The sequence below is a fragment of the Hippocampus zosterae genome, chromosome 2 (assembly GCF_025434085.1).
Source record: "Hippocampus zosterae strain Florida chromosome 2, ASM2543408v3, whole genome shotgun sequence".
NCBI classification, from domain to species: domain Eukaryota; kingdom Metazoa; phylum Chordata; class Actinopteri; order Syngnathiformes; family Syngnathidae; genus Hippocampus; species Hippocampus zosterae.
In genome coordinates, this window is record NC_067452.1 from 9,428,599 (window position 1) to 9,447,576 (window position 18,978).

At 45.6% G+C, this 18,978-nt stretch overlaps 1 protein-coding gene across 1 annotated transcript; it reads right to left on the reverse strand.

Annotated features, from left to right (window-relative positions):
- Positions 1 to 175: 175 nt before the first annotated feature.
- Positions 176 to 15,654, reverse strand: LOC127592293 (heparan-sulfate 6-O-sulfotransferase 3-B-like). The gene is made up of 2 exons (XM_052052932.1): positions 14,775 to 15,654; positions 176 to 1,631 (listed from the first exon to the last, which is right to left on the reverse strand). Exons 1-2 carry the CDS (start codon positions 15,581 to 15,583, stop codon positions 908 to 910), a joined length of 1,533 nt encoding a protein of 510 aa, XP_051908892.1. The 5' UTR covers positions 15,584 to 15,654; the 3' UTR covers positions 176 to 907.
- Between the last annotated feature and the right edge of the window lie 3,324 nt (positions 15,655 to 18,978).

Consider the following 18,978-nt stretch of genomic DNA (forward strand, 5'->3'; position numbering starts at 1 on the left):
ATTTGGATATTTGTTTTTCTCTTTTAAATATTTTTATTTATTTTAGATTTCTCACGTTATTTTTTCAGATTTTTTTTCACCCTGTTTTTCATTGAAAACATATCTTGAATCTTTATCAGTGCTTTTTTAAGATGTATTTTTTTTGCGGGGGGGGGGGGTTCTGATAAAAAAATAACACTAATAATCAAAAATTGACCATTTTTTAAAATAATCATTATGTTGTCACTGGCCACATGCAGCTGCATGCATCGTTCACAATTACATAATTTGATTTGTATCCTCAATGTAGTGCTTTCAATGAAACAGTCACAATCTTCTCACAGCTGTGCAGCAATTTTCCATGCTTGGCCGTGTGTTTTTGTGTGTGGATAACAGAAACCACATGGGCCAGGAAAAAGATGCTGAAGTACAAATTGATACCACGGGATGCTGTATATTTTTATGAACAGAATTTCCGCAAAGGAACAACCTTGATTGAGTCTCACATGTGGAGGTCAGTGAGTAGGAGGCAAGAGAGACGACAGCCACGTTTGTGCTTTGATTTTCTGACCTAGCCACAAAGTAAGCACAATAACTTAACTGTGAACACAGCACTAGAACATTACAGAGAAAATCCTTAAAGTCCATTTATGAATTTTCTAAAACTGCTGCACCGTTTTTTTTGCAGACATACACTTCGAGCCAAATGTCCCAAACATTTGGCTGTGCTCATGAAAGTTAAATGCATTTTAACTTTCACTGTAACTGCGGAGCCAAAAATAGCCATGAGAAACAACACATACAAAACGTTACAAACACATCCATCATAAATATTAAGACACCTTTTGGCCAGCCAACAAAGGACGAGGGCAGATTGACAGCAAAGCGGAGAAGAAGGACATTCAGCTTGGTCTATGCTATTTCCTCATCACCATTGCACCACCTGGCTGTTATAGTCCTCCGTTGCAGCAAGCACCTGCTCCTCCTCTTTCTCAGCTCCTCCTAATCTCAGCAACTGCGCCAGGTAGATCCTGTGGTGACGCTGCTTCTCCTGCCGCCGCCGGAGACGCTCCCCCTGACGCTGCTTTTGGCGGTTGTACTGGTAGCGCTGCAGGAAAAGCTCCTTGGCGTACTCATAGAGCTCCACGTCGAGGGCGTTCAGCCCCTCAATGCGCCACTGCACTTTCTTGCTGATTCCCACGCTGGCGGCGCGCGTGCTATTGAGTTGCGTGAAGGGCTGAATGAAACGCAGGTTGAAAGTCCGCTCAAATAAATGTTGCGTCTTTCGCTGGTACTCAGTCAGACCGTAGAAGGCCATGTTACGCAGGTTGGCCTTGGCGCTGGCGAGCAGCACACGGCCTCGTTCCAACTCGCTCATAGACGACATGTTGTAGCAGCCTACGAGGCTGAGGTCAGCCAACATGCGCACCTGGCGGTTGTTGGCGAGGTTGGAGGGACAATCCATGAAGTCTGCCAGGGTCACGCCGGTCCAGTCCTCGCCGCTGTAGCAGGCTGGAAGTTCGTCCTGAGTGGGTGGGTGGCCGTCACACATGTGCAGGGCGGTTTTCCAGGTGGCGCCGCGCTGTACATGCTTCCACTCACTGAGGAAGCGTGATACAGGGTCTCGTAGCATGGTGATATAGTAGAACTTCCTGCAGGGAAAGCAGAAAGTGCAAAAGATGAGGTGTGCGGCAGCAGGTTTTTAACGACGAAAGGCAGATAAAGTGTCTCCATGACGCTGTGTCACGACTGTTTTTCTTTTTTCTGTTTTCCTTAAGTGATTTCATTTCCGGCAATAAGCCCAGTGCTAGTTTGAAAAAGACTAGGTAAACTTTCAGTGTGCGTATCATGCTTGCAAGTCTCTCAGTGATTGCAGTGATATTCAGGAATGTTCTGTCAACATTCTTATGCAACAAAACTTAAGCAGAATACACGCGAAAGAGCAAGGCCTTTGCCAATCCATTTTTCCAAGTGAAAGGAGATAAAGAATTCTTCTAAACACACCCCACACCACGGGATTATCAATTATATTATATATTATATTATTAATAATATTTTAGAGGCCTCTCATAATCTTTGTTGACTTTGGTTGACTTTGTTGGAATACTGGGGATTCTCAAATTGGTGCCCTATGATCAGAATATGTGTACCCTGCTTTAATTGTCGGCCACCATCTCATTAAAGTGGGGTCCACTTCTAGGGTTTTATTGTCATTCCCAGTGCAGTGCCCAATGTAACTGGGCAAATGGGTGGAGTTTTCTTTGATTTGGTATTTTTGTACATGGGCACAGGTAAGCTGGTTGCGCCACTGTGGGCGTGAACACAGCCGACTTACCTCCTAACCAATTCAAGCGGCTACGCTCATAACCTTTAAATACCGTACAGCAGAGCTGCATACAGTCTTTGACATTGCGGAAGCAGAAATACACTCCAAAGGTGTTTCAGTGAATTTGGCAGTACATCCAAACAGGAACTGTTGGCCGTGTGTAATGAGCACACCACCTCCATATCCAGCAGCTTTACCTTCAAGATCATCTGTTACAGGACACATCAACAGCAGCTGTGTAAACTGGTTTCAAGAACCTAAGACTTTTTGCACAAACTGTCAGAAACCAGAGGTGAGTGAGTGAGTGCTTATACAGTGCATTCATTTATTCATTCGTTTTTCAATCGGGCAGTAGGCAGGGGCACACCCAGAACCGGTTGCCAGCCAATCGCAGGGCGCACAGAGACGAACAACCATCCACGCTGACACTCACACCTAGGGACAATTTGGAGTGTTCAATCAGCCTGCCATGCATGTTTTTGGAATGTGGGAGGAAACCGGAGTACCCGGAGAAAACCCACGCAGGAGGCCGGAGCTGCACTGTGAGGTCGACACGCTAACCACTGGATCACCAGGCCGCCCTTATACAGTGCATGCAACATGTATTTCTCAAGTGTTGCTGCTTTCAGGTTTTACTGCATTATAAGAGCTCTTTTGTATGAAGAAGGGCAGTAAGTGTCTCAGTTATTCAGTTTCTCTCTGTCGAGCGCAGCTGAACAAAGGACATTGCTTGTTTACCGAGGAGATGTACTTTCACTATTGGAGACACAGACACAAGCAACATGTCAAGGACCATCATCACAGGCTCCAAGCAATGAAGAGAACAACATCTCAGGGCTCAGATGCATTTTAGCATGTCCCAATATTTTGAAAAAAACAAGAAAAGTCGCATTTATTTGGAATCGATACAAAAAAATTGAGATAACTGTCATGGTGGTATTTCATCACCAACAGATACGTGTTTTAATATATTCATCCTCCACGACTGATCAAAATGACTCTGCTATGTTGTCTAGTAACTAGTACAGGGTATCTCCTGACCCCCAAAGGCAGTACAAGTTGCTGTAAACATGACATTAGTGGAGATGGAAATCTTGCTTCATATGTCCACAGTTATAGAGTGAAATGCATGAGTTTCAATGTCAATGTCAAGAAATTGTGTTTCTATGAAGGTGGATAGCCTCTGCGGGTTGGTTGTCATTTCCTTGAGCTGAACACACAATCTACCTCCTCCAGAGTTCATCTCTCTAAAAGATGAACTCTGCAAGGCTATATCGTTTTTGAACCCAGCCGCCATTATTCCTTTGAGTTGAGTGATTACCAAAGCGCAGCACAGGTGAAGCAAGAAGTTGGCTCTCAGTATTTTTCCAAACAGCATTCTTAAAAAGGAAATAGAAATCGTACACAAAGATCGGATGACCTTCTGGTTGTCAGCGGCAGAAACCAAATTTTTCCGTGTCATCCTGCAGGCTACCGCTTGTGAGTTTTCAGGCAACAGCAAAGCGAAGTACTACAGATTCAGAGACTCTGTGAGAAAAATGCCCCTTTGAAAGCTTAATTAGTCTCTATCCAGCACATGAAGCACTTCATTTCGCAGATACAAATCCTCGGTGTGGCCGCCATGTTCTCCACTTTATTCATATTGGATAGAGGCTAGGTCACATGATGACGTTAACAATTGATGGTTTATGAGGTCTTGTGTTTTGTCTGCTTTTTCGTTTGCGGCACCATGATTGGCAGATAACAAAGATGACCAAAAAATTGCATGAATGTTTTTTCTGACCGCTGCACATTCTGAACAGTCTCAGTCAGGGACATGCCGGCGGGCATGGGTACCTGGGCACCAAATATTTACGACCCTAATTAATTTAGTTATACAGTAGGGCCTTGAGATATTAGTGACACGACTTGTGAGTTTTTCTAGATACGAGCCGTCGTTCGTCGATTTTTTTGAAACTTGAGATATGAGCACTATATGGTGGTGATTTCAGATCGAATTAGTAAATGTTCAAAAAGATGCTTCATGCTGTTTATTGTCATTGTTTTACTGTTTTCCGTTGTTACAGAAAAAACATGTTATCAGATTACAGTTCTTAAAAATGGGGATTCATTTGAAGTATTACAATTTTCATGCAGACCTATGCCAACAGCTTGGTTGTTTATTTGAGCCCTGAGCGCAACCAGTGGATACGGTGTCATCGCAGCTCTGTGCTGCCCCACCTCCACTTGCGCTATCGTTGCTGAGAGATTATGGGTTGTCTCTCGAGGCCAGGCACGGTAATTGGCTGTGGAGTCTCCTCGAACCACGAACCGGTTTAAAAAAAAAAAAAAAAACAATGGCAACTAACAGCGAAAGATCAATATTTGCCTTATTAATTGGCTCATCATTGCCTCAAGGACACCAAGCTACCCACACTAAACCCTTGGCCTAAACTCATTTAGCGTATCCTCTTGAAAATTCCAATATGATGCTTTATGTAATCTTAAACAATTTATGATACACACTCTTGCTACGTGCCCGAATGGGAGAAGCAACTCGTCGAGGCAAGATGGAGATTACACCTAGCTCAGAGTGTTGATTACTTGCACAATTAATAACAAATCCAGGCCAGATATGCTGGCACATGTTTCTCTCTGGAGTAGTATTACAGGCAAAAATGAGACACAAAAAACCCCCAAAAGAAAAACAAAAAGCACCAAGTGGTCTCTCTGGTAACAAGGGAAACGAGTTTAAAGATGCCGCTTGAAATGCATAAAATGTTGTCATGTCATTAACTTAACAAAACAATCATGGGGAGGACATACACAGAAAGGCCAGAGCCCAGATTCGAAGCCCCATCATCAGCACCGTAATGAAAATGTGTTAACAGCACATTCACCAGCTTTAAACTATTCTTTACACGTTAGCTAAAACATTCTAGAATAGTTGACTACTCAAACTAATGAGCCTGTTTTGTTTTTAGGCAGGCGCGGGCATTTGATTCTGGCTTATGACCTCAGCGTGCCTCATGGGACCTCACTCACTTCGGTAAGGAGCATATAATTCCGGTAATCAGCCTGTGTTACTTACCATTGGCTTACAATTAAGAACCGACCACACTTAACATAAGAACAACATGGGAAGAAAACAACAAGAAGTGCTTCGACTCATCCGGCAGGCAAACCAGCTCTAACCTTCGGATGAGTAGGAGCATTTGTAGCGAAAGCAAAACCTGGATTTGAAACCTCTGGAAAAAAAGAAAAACTAAATTTGTATTCTCTTGAGGCATCATCACTTTTTGACGATGTCAGTGTTTTTTTTTTTTTTCATTCTGCAGAGGTCACTTATTTTTACAATATTTATGTGTGAGTTGCATCAGTAATGCAAATCACCATTGAGGGTTGTGTGATTGTATCTTAATATTATTTCATAGTTGTGTCACAATTATAAAAAACTAAACCAAAAAAAACTTTTCCAACGTAAAATGTTTTTGAATGCCCAATAAATGTGAGATTGGAGTGGCCTTAAGGCACAGGTGTCAGAGTCAAGGCCCAGGGGCCAGATCTGGCCCGCCACATCATTTTATAATCAAGCATGTCAAGTTGCATGATGTTTGCTAAAGTCTGAAGCAAAATCTGAAAATGTCACATGTAATCTACAATCCTCTTCGTGAGCCGTCACCTTACCGTGGTGGAGGGGTTTGTGTGTCCCAATGATCCTAGGAGCTAAGTTGTCTGGGGCTTTATGCCCCTGGCAGGGTCACCCATGGCAAACAGGTCCTAGGTGAGGGACCAGACAAAGCACGGCTCACAAAGCCCCTTATGAAAAATAAAATCGATCCTACTCAGTTTCCCTTGCCCGGACGCGGGTCACCGGGGCCCCCCTCTGGAGCCAGGCCTGCAGGTGGGGCTCGTTGGCGAGCGCCTGGTGGCCGGGCCTACACCCATGGGGCCCGGCCGGGCTCGGCCTGGAGAGGCAACGTGGGTCCCCCTTCTCATGGTCTCACCACCCGTGGGAGGGGTCAAAGGGGTCGGGTGCAATGCGAGCTGGGCGGCAGCCAAAGGCGGGGACCCTGGCGGTCCGATCCTCGGCTGCAGAAGCTAGCTCTTGGGGCATGGAATGTCACCTCTCTGGCAGGGAAGGAGCCTGAACTGGTGTGTGAGGCAGAGACGTTCCAACTGGATATAGTCGGACTTGCCTCCACACACAGCCTGGGTTCTGGTACCAGTTCTCTCGAGAGGGGTTGGACTCTCTTCCACTCTGGAGTTGCTCACGGTGAGAGGCGCAGAGCAGGTGTGGGCATACTCATTGCCCCGGTGGACGAGAGGGTTGCATCCCTTCGCCTGCGGGTGGGGGGACGGGTCCTGACTGTTGTTTGTGCATATGCACCAAACAGCAGCTCAGCATACCCACCCTTTTTGGAGTCCTTGGAAGGTGTGCTGGAGAGTACTCCTGCTGGGGACTCCCTTGTTCTACTGGGGGACTTCAATGCTCACGTGGGCAATGACAGTGAGACCTGGAGGGGCGTGATTGGGAGGAACGGCCCCCCCGATCAGAACTCGAGTGGTGTTTTGTTATTGGACTTCTGTGCTCATCATGGACTGTCCATAACGAACACCTTGTTCAAACATAAGGGTGTCCACATGTGCACTTGGCACCAGGACACCCTAGGCCGTAGTTCCATGATCGACCTTGTGGTCGTGTCATCGGATTTGCGGCCGCATGTTCTGGACACTCGGGTGAAGAGAGGGGCGGAGCTGTCAACTGATCACCACCTGGTGGTGAGTAGGCTCCGATGGTGGGGGAAGATGCCGGTCCGTCCTGGCAGACCCAAACGTATTGTGAGGGTTTGTTGGGAGCGTCTGGCGGAATCCCCTGTCAGAAGGAGTTTCAACTCCCACCTCCGACAGAGCTTTTCCCATGTTCCGGGGGAGACGGGGGACATTGAGTCCGAGTGGACCATGTTCCGTGCCTCTATTGTTGAGGCGGCCAATCTGAGTTGTGGCCGTAAGGTGGTTGGTGCCTGTCGTGGCGGCAACCCTCGTACTCGCTGGTGGACACCAGCAGTAAGGGATGCCGTCAAGCTGAAGAAGGAGTCCTATCGAGCCTTTATGGCCTGTGGGACCTCAGAGACAGCTGACGGGTATCGACTGGCCAAGCGGACCGCGGCTTCGGTGGTCGCCGAGGCAAAAACCCGAGCGTGGGAAGAGTTCGGTGAGGCCATGGAAGCCGACTTCCGGACGGCTTCGAGGAAATTCTGGTCCACCATCCGACGTCTCAGGAGGGGGAAGCAGTGCACCACTAACACTGTGTACAGTGGGGATGGGGCGCTGCTGACTTCGACTCGGGACGTTGTGAACCGGTGGGCAGAGTACTTCGAAGACCTCCTCAACTCCACCAACACGCCTTCCTTGGAGGAAGCAGAGCCTGGGGACTCTGAGGTGGGCTCTCCTATCTCTGTGGTTGAAGTCACCGATGTGGTTAAAAAGCAAGGCCCCAGGGGTGGATGAGAGTCGCCCGGAGTTCCTCAAGGTTCTGGATGTTGTGGGGCTGTCCTGGTTGACACGCCTCTGCAACATCGCGTGGTCAACGGGGAGAGTGCCTCTAGATTGGCAGACTGGGGTGGTAGTCCCTCTTTTTAAAAAGGGGGACCGGAGGGTGTGTTCCAACTACAGAGGGATCACACTCCTCAGCCTCCCTGGTAAGACTTATTCAGGGGTGCTGGAGAGGAGGGTCCGTCAGGAAGTCGAGCCTCAGATTGAGGAGGAGCAGTGTGGTTTTCGTCCCGGCCGTGGAACAGTGGACCAGCTCGACACCCTTAGCAGGGTCCTCGAGGGTATGTGTGAATTCGTATGTGTTTTGTGGACTTGGAGAAGGCTTTTAACCGTGTCCCTCGGGGGAGTTCTGTGGGGGGTGCTTCGTGGGTATGGAGTACCGAACCCCCTGATACGGGCTGTTCGGTCACTATACCACCGATGTCAGAGTTTGGTTCGGAATCGTTTCCAGTGAGGGTAGGACTCCGCCAAGGCTGCCCTTTGTCACCGATTCTGTTCATAACCTTTATGGACAGAATCTCTAGGCGCAGCCGAAGCGTTGAGGGGGTCCGTTTTGGTGGCCTCAGTATTGCATCCCTGCTTTTTGCAGATGATGTGGTGCTGCTGGCTCCTTCAAACAGGGATCTCCAACTCTCACTGGAGCGTTTCGCAGCCGAGTGTGAAGCGGTTGGGATGAAAATCAGCACCTCCAAATCTGAAACCATGGTCCTCAGTCGGAAAAGGGTGGAGTGCCCCCTCCAGGTCGGGGGGGGGGAGATCTTGCCCCAAGTGGAGGAGTTTAAGTATCTTGGGGTTCACGAGTGTGGGCAAGAGGGAGCGAGAGATCGACAGGCGGATCGGTGCAGCGTCTGCTGTGATGCGGACGTTGTATCGGTCTGTCGTGGTGAAGAAGGAGCTGAGCCAAAGGGCGAAGCTCTCAATTTACCGGTCGATCTACGTTCCAACCCTCATCTATGGTCACGAGCTATGGGTCGTGACCGAAAGAACGAGATCCCGGATACAAGCGGCCGAAATAAGTTTTCTCCGCAGGGTGTCCGGGCTCTCCCTTTGTCACGTCCCGTGTCTACCTGCAGGGGGCGGGCTTTCTCCCCGCCGACTGCACACCTGTTATTCATTCGGGATGATTATTCTTCCTTTATTAGGAGACTCTGGCAGTTTACTCACTGCCGGAGAATTCCACGCCGCGCCATTGTTCTTTCGCGAAAAAACCCTATATTAATATTACTCGTTGCTTCCTAGCCTTTTGGCAATTGTCTTGTCGTACAAGTTATTGATCGTATGTAAATTATTCCCATAGCCTATTTCAGATCTTCCTCGCTTTTGTCTTCCGCGAGCGTTTTCTGTTGTCCCCTTATTTTTCCCCTGGTCCTTATTTGACCAGCGCTTTTTGTTATTCTTCCTGTCGGGTATTTTGTGTTTCGTATTAAAGACTCTTTTTGTTCTTTGACAAGATCTCGTTTCGTGTCTGCTATCTCGGGGATCCACTTCCTTATTTTTGTTGTGCACGAAGCGATCTGTCTATCGCTTCGGGCACAACGTGACACCCTTAGAGATAAGGTGAGAAGCTCGGTCATCCGGGAGGGGCTCCGAGTCGAGCCGCTACTCCTCCACATCGAGAGGAGCCAGATGAGGTGGCTTGGGGATCTGATTCGGATGCCTCCTGAACGCCTCCCAGGTGAGGTGTTCCGGGCATGTCCCACCGGGAGGAGACCCCGAGGAAGACCCAGGACACGCTGGAGAGACTATGTCACCCAGCTGGCCTGGGAACGCCTCGGGATCCCCCGGGGAAAGCTGGAAGAAGTAGCTAGGGAGAGGGAAGTCTGGGCTTCCCTGCTAAAGCTGTTGCCCCCGCAAACCGGCCCCGGATAAGCGGTAGAAGATGGATGATGGTAATCTACAATAACAGTGATTTTTCTTGACTTCTGATTTTCAAACTAGTTATTCATCCATTTGTGGTGCGCGGTGTATGTAATACGTGGAGGGGATTAAAACTTTCTATGGATTCCCAAAATTCATAACGGCCCTCCAAGGGCAACCGAAACTACAATGTGGCCCTCGACAAAAATGAGTTTGACACCCGTGCCTTAAGGGGTTCCGCTGCACAGTGACAATAGAGAACCTTAAGCAAGGAATGTTAAGGAACAACCACACAAACACACACTCTTTCAGTGAATAGTCCTCTTTCCACTTGGGAACCCAACCCGGGGATGCAGAATGAAGTGAGTGACACCCTTTGTTCTTGTCGTATACAAGGTGCTATTTTGGACCAGAAGGAATAGCAAAAAGGCGAGGCTTCCAGAGAGCAGAGGGGCTGTCTGGGCATGTACACATACAGGATGAGTGTGATGCTTTTGCTGTGGTGAAAACTAAGTGACTACATGAGGGACTGCAGTCAAGACAAGTACAACTGCACGATTTGGAAAAGTGGCAAGGTGTGTGTTTGCTTTTCGCACACATTAAGGGGCATATGAATCAGAAATGGTGCAATGCCGCGCACTTGTTTTGGCTGCGCCGATGCTCCCATCGACTTAAGTGTGCCACTTCTGCACCTTCATGAAATGTACGTGCATGGATGGTGCGACTTTGAAAGCAGGACGTTCCCTGACAAATCTGGCAGTGTGCATTGTCCCAAAGACTTAAAGAGTCTTTTGACTCTTGTGTTCTGGAGTCTGTAGGACTAGCGCCTCTCGAAGGAAAAACATCATGTTGCACATTTTGAGTCATTTCACAGCCACTGACAGCGAGCGAGTGACGACTCTCGCCGCCGACTTGGCTGATATGTCCTGACGTGTGGCCAGGGGTTCGGGCACACCTGTCCCATATATTGTATGCTTAGCGACTGTGTCCCTGCGACATTACAATGACGGCAGACCATTTACATTCTGCTATCTAAATTGGTGAAAAAAGTATTCGTGCCAGCAGACTTTTTTCTTCACCTGTGAGGAGCATTTCCACGCGCCGATGGGACTTGGACTGTGCGTTGCTCAGCAACCTGGTCAACTCTCAAGTTGCATCGTCTCGTCAGCATTCAGTTGAGCACAGTATTCTGATTGAACTGCTTCAATTAGATTTTTTTTTCACAAGTGAATGCAAAAACACATCCCCATTCAAAGTAACCTGCAGGTGAGCCACACATGTCACTGGCAAGTTCATATCAAAATCATATTGTGACATATTTTCAAAATGCATCTCAAGGAAAGACACATGCCGCGTGAATACGCCGCGATCCAGATATTCGGGCTACCCTTCAACTTCACAGAATGACGTTTATTTTGTTGTTGACAGGAAAATCGCAGCACCATGAAAGTGAACCAGAAAGGCATGTAAGAAACGGACTTAAGCGCGTAGGGTTGATTGTGCTCCTAGATACATAACATTTAGGAAATCTATACTCATATCACACTGGCTTGGGCAGCTTTAGAGTTTTAGTCTCAACCTTTGCTTCACTTCTTAATCTTGCATCCCTGTGAGGTCTCTGCCTCGATGTCCTTCATGTCGACACTACAGCAATAGGAAGGAGAAATGTGAGGCTGCAGTCAGCAAAGGTCAGCCCAGCCTACGCGAATAAAGGAATTTCTGAAAGGCTGCTGGAATGAGGTGCATTTTGTGATGCTGCTGCTGCTGCTGCTTTAAACCGCCGTTCATACCCGTCTAGTATATAATTAACATTATGGTATCATGGGAAAACATGTTAGTTCCAAAGGTCTCTCTCTCTCTCTCTCTCTCTCTCTCTCTCTCTCTCTCTCTCTTTATATATATATATATAAAAAGATATATAAAAAGACTGAACTTCAATCTATTCGACTGGATTTGTGGATTAATCTCTCCCTTCTTCCTTCCTTGTATAATAAAATCTGACTTTGAGTGCCCTAATCCTTCGAAGGAGTGTGGAGATTACCAAGAGCCTCTGAATATCTTACATTTCTCACAACAACTCAAGACATGGCTCAGTGTCACAAGGTCAGAGGTGTATGTTTAATGTGAGCTTTAACTATTAAAATAAACCAAAAAAAACCAACAACAAAAAACATCAAACCCACCCCAGATTCTATCAAACACTTTGGGGCCCTATTTTCATACCCAGCGCAAATCTGGCGCAAGGCACAGTCTTACTGTATGCATGTGATGAGTTTTCTTTCTTTTGATATTTTTACCAACATCTCTCAAAAGTTAGAATTGGGTGTAAGCATTGTGTGTTGTTGTGTAATGGGATGTAGCAGTTCGCGGCAATCCCACAATTGAATTCAAATCAGGGCGGTCGGAGCGCACGCCATGCTTGAAATTGCGGAAACAGATACGGAAACAGACTCGCAGGTAAACTGCATGCTCTTCCCCTGCAGGTGATGTACTTGGTCGTGCATGTGACATCGGCAAATGCAGATTGCATTGAACCGACGTGTGTGACTCCCCCCTCCCGACCCCATTCCCACACATAGTTGTGCCGCACGGTCACGGGGGTGCAATAAAGATGATAATGATTAGAATTTCTTCAATGGAATAATTTCTACAATAATTCAGAGGGATTGTCGTACACTGTTGTTGTATTTATGAATGAAAATCAACCACACATGTCCACAGGGTGTCAAATCTGTCTGTCCAAAATTCATTCATTCGTTCATTTTCCAAACCGTTTTATCCTCACAAGAGTCACGGGGGTGTGCTTGAGCCTCTCCCAGCTGTCTTCGGGCAGTAGGCGGGGGACACCCTGAACTGGTTGCCTGCCAATCGTAGGGCACAGATAGACGAACAACCATTTCTGCTCACAATCACACCTACCGACAATTTTGAGTGTTCCATTAACCTGCCATGCACCCGGAGATAACCCACGCAGGCAAGGCCGAAGCCAGAATCGAACCCTGCATCTCTGTACTATGACGTGCTAACCAGTCCACGCCTATTTGGAATATATTGATGATTAATAACATCACAATTGTAATTTTTTTCATTTGTTCTTGTGTTTACTTTTTTTGTTTTGTTGAACTCAAATTTTTGTCTTGGTTTCATTTGCTGCTGTGCTTTGTTCTTTTTGTTGTTGTCTTTTGCACTTCAGGGCTACTGTGTGAAGCTAAAAAGACCATCGCAAATCCAGGTGTAATCGTTGCTGCATCGAGGCTTCACTGGCCGACGAGGCAAAAATGAGTTGTTATTATTGTGAAGACACATGCGCACTAACAATGCAGCTGTAGGATCTCTCAGAAGTGATTAAAATAAACCTATGGTGTCAGGTAATGTACACCTATCGACCCACAAAAGGTGACTAATCACAACATATGCTGGAAACTCTTTCCGACGCAGCAATGAGTAAGAATGGAACTCAAATGTGTGTTTCAAAAGGCAGAGCTATACCAGAGAAAAATATTCTATCTTGAGCTGTTGATGGCAAATAGCAACTGCCATCCAGACAGTTTCCACTCACTAAATTAGTCACTTACATTGGCACAGCATTCAAAACACTGTTTAATTGTGACATTTTGAGTGCTGTAGTAACACTTTCATGCAACAAGAAAAATAACCTGTAACCTAGTGACGGCTGTCCCTTAAAGGGTTACCGTAATTAAAAATCCAGCCAAAAATGACATTGTTTGGACAAAAATATTGTGACACATCTTTTAACCAGTCATCCATTAAGGGGTGGGAATAAAAGCCTTCCGTTTAACCTGAATCTTATTGTCTTTTTTTTTTATCTTACCGACACATTTTTTGGGACAATTTTATGCTGCCAACTTTGTTTTTCAGCCGGACTGCGCTGCTCTCTGGTACACAAAGCTTAAGCTCTGTAAGTGCGGAAGCACTTAAGATCCTTGACCTCAACCCCATCAAAATCCTTTTGGATAAACTACAACAGAGATTGTGAGATGCAAATGACTATATAGTAAGTACAGTGCAGTGTCAAATATGCCCAATGTACAGTTTATTATTTATTTATTAGCACTGTACTACTGGCATTATGGGTGAAATGATACCTGTTGTTGTTATTCTTGTTTAATGTTAATTAATGTTATTCTTCCAGTCGACTACCTTCCTTTCTCATGCACTCATCGGATCGAGGACAACGAATTATATTGCAAATGAGTGAATTGGAACCCTACGGGCTGTGCCATTAAAATGAGGGAATACTGATTTTTTTTTCTTCAGCAATTCCCAGGCTGGCCACTCCATGAGGCAACTGCCAATTGTGGAACTCACAGCGCTAGCACAAACAAGTGCTGATTTTCTCCAGTCCATTATGTCAAATTGACAGTATCAACTGAGGGAATGGATTCTGACTTGATTCAATGAGCTTCAAATCCAATCTGATGGCTGTTTGAAGGTCGGTTAATGGACTCTTGAAAGGAAGTCTTCTTGACAGCCCTGACCTCCTTTGTCGACCCTCTTGGGAACATATGGAGATTTGCTTTCGGAACCTTTAGCACGCAGACGGCACACCTCAGAGCAGCCGACCCTGCTTAAGTGATTTACTTTGTGGGGCTTAACACTCTGGCTTCTGTAATTACAGTAAATTGAAACAGACCTGCGGATGGGCTCGGAGGCCTGCGGGTGATTGAGGCAACAATTTAAAATGTGGCAAGTGTGTCGGCAGTGCATCTTAAACTGCTTAAACTAGATAGATAGATAGATTTATAATCTTTTACTCAGTTAATGCAATTCACAGTGGTGGCACCTGAAGTTTGTCTTTGGCTCTGGCAAAGCTGTTATGTTTGTTACTAGAGAATAAAAATGGTTCATCTGCACAAGGAACAAGGGCGGTTTTAATCGAGAATCTATGTGCAGGTGTTCATCAATATCTGGGCAAAACGGGCCTTAGTGACCGGATTCAAGTACTGTATAAACACTCAACTATACCTCGATTTCAGTGCTGATCGATACGGTCACGTTTGTGGCGAATGTCACGTTGAAATGAAGTGAATATATACAGCCGAGTTGCATGCCTCACCTTTTTCTCTTCTGGGAACTCTTTTTGTCGCGCTTGTTCATCACCACGGGAACGCAGCTAGTGAGCTCGGTCCAGTCGGCGTGTAAGCCGCAACTCCAGCCGGTTGAGAAGCGTGAAAAGAGCCACGACTCGCTTTTGCCGGGCCGGTGGCAGGTGCATTTTCTCTGGCCGGGTACGCATTCGCAGGGCTGCTCCAGCTGGATGTTCTTAACCAGGTGGCGTCCGAACGTGGTTCCTCCTGTCTTTTGGATGTGAAGGAACACCATCACGTCATCTCCTCGGATGTCAAAGTCCACGTGTCTGTCCAGGTCCCGCTCCGTGAAGTTAAGCGTGAACGCGGTCTTGTCGGGGAGGTCCTCGTCCAGCTGCTGCTCTGGGCTGAGGGATGAATATTGCTCGAAAAGGGCGCTCTCTTCACGTCGGAAGTAGCAGGTTTTGCTCTCCCCCGGGCACACGTACTGGTAGCCTATCATGAAGCAGAGCACGGCCGCAATGGGGATGAAGATGAGTCTACTAAACTTGTCCTCCATGGTAGTAGGCTCAGTCCGCGGACACAAGCGAGACGCAATCCTCCTCCCGCGCGCCTTGCATGCTGTGGCTCCACTCAGGCTTGGGCAGGGCGGTCCCGTTAGCTCAAGTCCCAACAGCAGGTGGGCAATGCCGCCACTCGGGCGTCCTGAATCGGGACAGATTCGCTCGCCAAAGTTGACGCCGTTACGTTGTGAACAAAACGCACGCAACTCATGCGCTCCGCGCTCTCTGACAGAACGCATGTGCGTATGCGTTGGTGTGCGTGTGCTCACCTGCATGGGGGGCGTTCCTGCGAGTGCGCTCGCCACCCCCTGTACAAGTGTTCATGCCTTGTAATGCAGCTGACAGAAACTCCGCGATCGGGGAAAGCGGAAGTGGATCAGCACAGGCTTCCGCTTTAACGATCCTTACAAAATAAAATTGGCGCTGATGACCATCGAGAGAAACTATTTCACAAGGGGTTTTCATACTACAGTAGTCACTCCAGCAGACCCCTGTGAGGATAAAGCGGTTCGGAAAATGGATGGATGGATGGATGGATGGATGAATGGATGGATGGATGGATGGATGGATGGATGGATGGATGGATGGATGGATGGATGGATGGATGGATGCACGCACGTGTGTGCGTGTGTGTATGTGTGTGTGTGTGTGTGTGTGTGAGACGCGTGTGCGTGTGTGAGACGTGTGCGTGTGTGTGTGCGTGTTTGTGTGTGTGCCTGCGTTCGTGTTTGTGTAGATTTGTGAAGATTTTTCAGAAATTTAAGATGAATATACTATAATCCAAACCAAGATATAAATGATGCAGAGGAATCCAATGATAAAAAGGACAACGTGCGGAGGTTGCTGTCACATTCAAATCAAAGAATCCTAACCAGTCTTGATCTTCATCCCCATCCCGATCCTATTGGTTAATAAATGTATGTGTGAATGGGTGCTTCTGAGGGTTTGTAAAGCACGTTGGGCACCACGTGGTCTAGATAAAGCACTATTCAAGTGTTTACCGTTTATCTGAGAATCAAGGTACGCTGTCAAATGTCACCAGGGTGAACCCAGGACCCTCTGATGGACTGACGACAGCAAATCTCTGCTTTAGGCTGCTCTTGATTGTATCAATCCTAACCACTGTTGTAAATTTGGAAGTTGCTAACCTGGAAAGATATCAGCACATGCATTTGATGTCCTGCTCGTGTATACAAATGCAAAAAATAAATAAATAAAATCTACAAGCAGTTAATGGGATGTAAAGTCTGGTCGGATGGTTTTTCGCTTCACCGTGTCACTCCAAAAATTCCACCTATCAAGTGTGACTGACTTTGACAGATGGGATACAAGACGATTGTCAACAAAAAAAAACGCTGACAGAGACCACAGACGTTTGGGACAACTGCCACTTATTTATAACCCAAGTACAAACTTCTGGTACATTGCCCACTCAAGCAGTACATGGCAAGCAAGCCATACAAATATGACAAGTTGTGGCTGGGGAAAAAAATGTAGATGGTGTTCCTGAAAAGAATCAAGAGAAGCAAATGGCACCGGAAATGAATGCATTTGGCAAGGGGCACTACCTTAAGTTTTAAATTCTTAACTTACTCCACTCATGATGTGGGGCTGCTCCCTCAAAATATTGACCATGGTGGGGACAATCATAAGACAAGACTGAGAAAATAAACTGACAGAATGTTGAACATGTCTGAAGAAATCTATCTTGAAATATTGGGAGCATGTCAAGTGCAGTTTTGGGATACTTTTAATATGCATTTAAAATACACAAGGTTACACTTGGAACATAACAGGTGACTAAATAAAAAAAATTGTGATCTTTGACCCAAAATACCTTGTAATAATCAATACACCTAAAGTCATCTTATTATGCATTTTGCAAAAAATAATCAAGAAATTATATTTTTTAGAATTTGCATGAGGCAGACGGGCCACTAAAAACATCTAGAAGTTCAAATGTGGTATTATTCATGTCTCGTGACACAGAGCTTTAAAGGGCTTTAGTTAATAAAAATATCTAACAGGTAAATATGTAAGAATTCAGGATTTATAGTGGTTTTTGGAGGAACAGTCATTTCTGACTGGGAACACAAAATGAAACGAAACACAACAGCACTGTTACGTTTGTCTGTTCTCATCACCAACCTCTCTCTTCATGGCAGGTTTTAAAAAGGTATGACTGACTGGGGTCAATTGGTGTCAAATCAGAATTATGTTTTGCTGAAAATTGTATGAGGCTGAGTTATGGTACACTGCAAATCTACTTACCCTACCTTAATTGAACACTTAGCGTGTTGAATCTAAACCCGGCAAAGTGTTTATATGCATCCACACTACCATGTGTTAAAGTGACAATTACAAAAGACTGAACAGAGTTACCGGTAAATGTTCAACATTGAATAGTGTGTTACAGCAACAAAATGCAGTATAGACTGAGGTAATAATGAGTGTTTATGCCAACACTAAAGAGTGTGGGGAATAATATCCCATGCCTTAATATGTTAAATAAAACATCACATTTCAAAACACTTTCTTTTATTAAATCCATTTCAGACAGCTCATACAAAACAGCAGTAGGGCATAATGCACGTTCTTTCGTTATTTACATGTGAAAACTCCCCATCATGAGACCAATAATAAAATCAGATCAGATACACTAATATCAGTGAAAATATATTCCTCAATTCTAAATCCATTTAGGTCAACATCAAAACCCATGGTAATAACAATGGTTGTGAAAAGTAATGCCTTATCGTCGTTAAGATGTTAGCAATATTCCTGAAAGTAGGAGATTCATTTTCACTAGGAAATATGCTATGATTTAAATTAGAGGTGTCAACTTATTAGTTGCGATTAATTAATTACAGTCACATTTAGCATGTTATTTTTTTAAATTGTGTTAATCTAAATTTTAATCTCTGCCTTTATTGTTTCTGTAGGTGGGTTGCCTTGTTCTAATAGCCCTTTTTGTGTTGACTTCCTGTGTTTGAGTTGTTGAGGGTGGTTAAACAACTGTCAGTCACAGCCTGAAGCGGACATTGATTGGCTACCATTCTGTTGGGGCTTGTTTAGCCAAAGCTGATAGGGTCCCATTGGAGTTGGACAGGCTTAGTAAGCAGTGGTGAGGAATGGAGAGGTGAAAATAGAACAGAATGTGAGAGTTCTCACATTCGCACAATGAATGGAAAATGTACTGTACATTCCAAAAACGCCCCGATGACACTATTGATAAAGGTAGAGTGTCGGGCCTAATTTGTAAGAAGGAGTTTGCTTACCACTGAAGCAGCTCAAATATACATACATAGCAATACCGAGCGAGCCATACATAGCAAAGCTCTTTGGCAAACTAAACTAGAGAACACCCCACGTATGAGGCATAGTTGATGTGTCCTCTGTAGACTACTAGAAGTGATTGATGCTTATTTCAGCACTTTAAGTTTGTCATGATGAACAGTGTTGTTTCTGAAGTGCTAACTTAGGGCATTGTGATTTAAGGGTCTGTTTTATTTATTGTTTATTATCTGAAGCAAGTTCAGTGCTGAGTACTTGTATTGCTCAGAAAATTGCTGTTTTTGATATGTTAACCTAAGCACTTTTTAAGGAGCTGATGTTCTATTTTATTTTTAGTTTGTAATTCTTTGGAGATTTACAAAAACAAACAAAACAG

Coding starts and splice junctions, on each gene's coding strand:
- LOC127592293 (XM_052052932.1), bottom strand. CDS start 15,583: ATGCAGGTGAGCACACGCACACCAACGCATACGCACATGCGTTCTGTC. Junction 1,632..14,774: donor AGTTCCCAGAAGAGAAAAAG/GTGAGGCATGCA, acceptor CTTTCCCTGCAG/GAAGTTCTACTATATCACCA.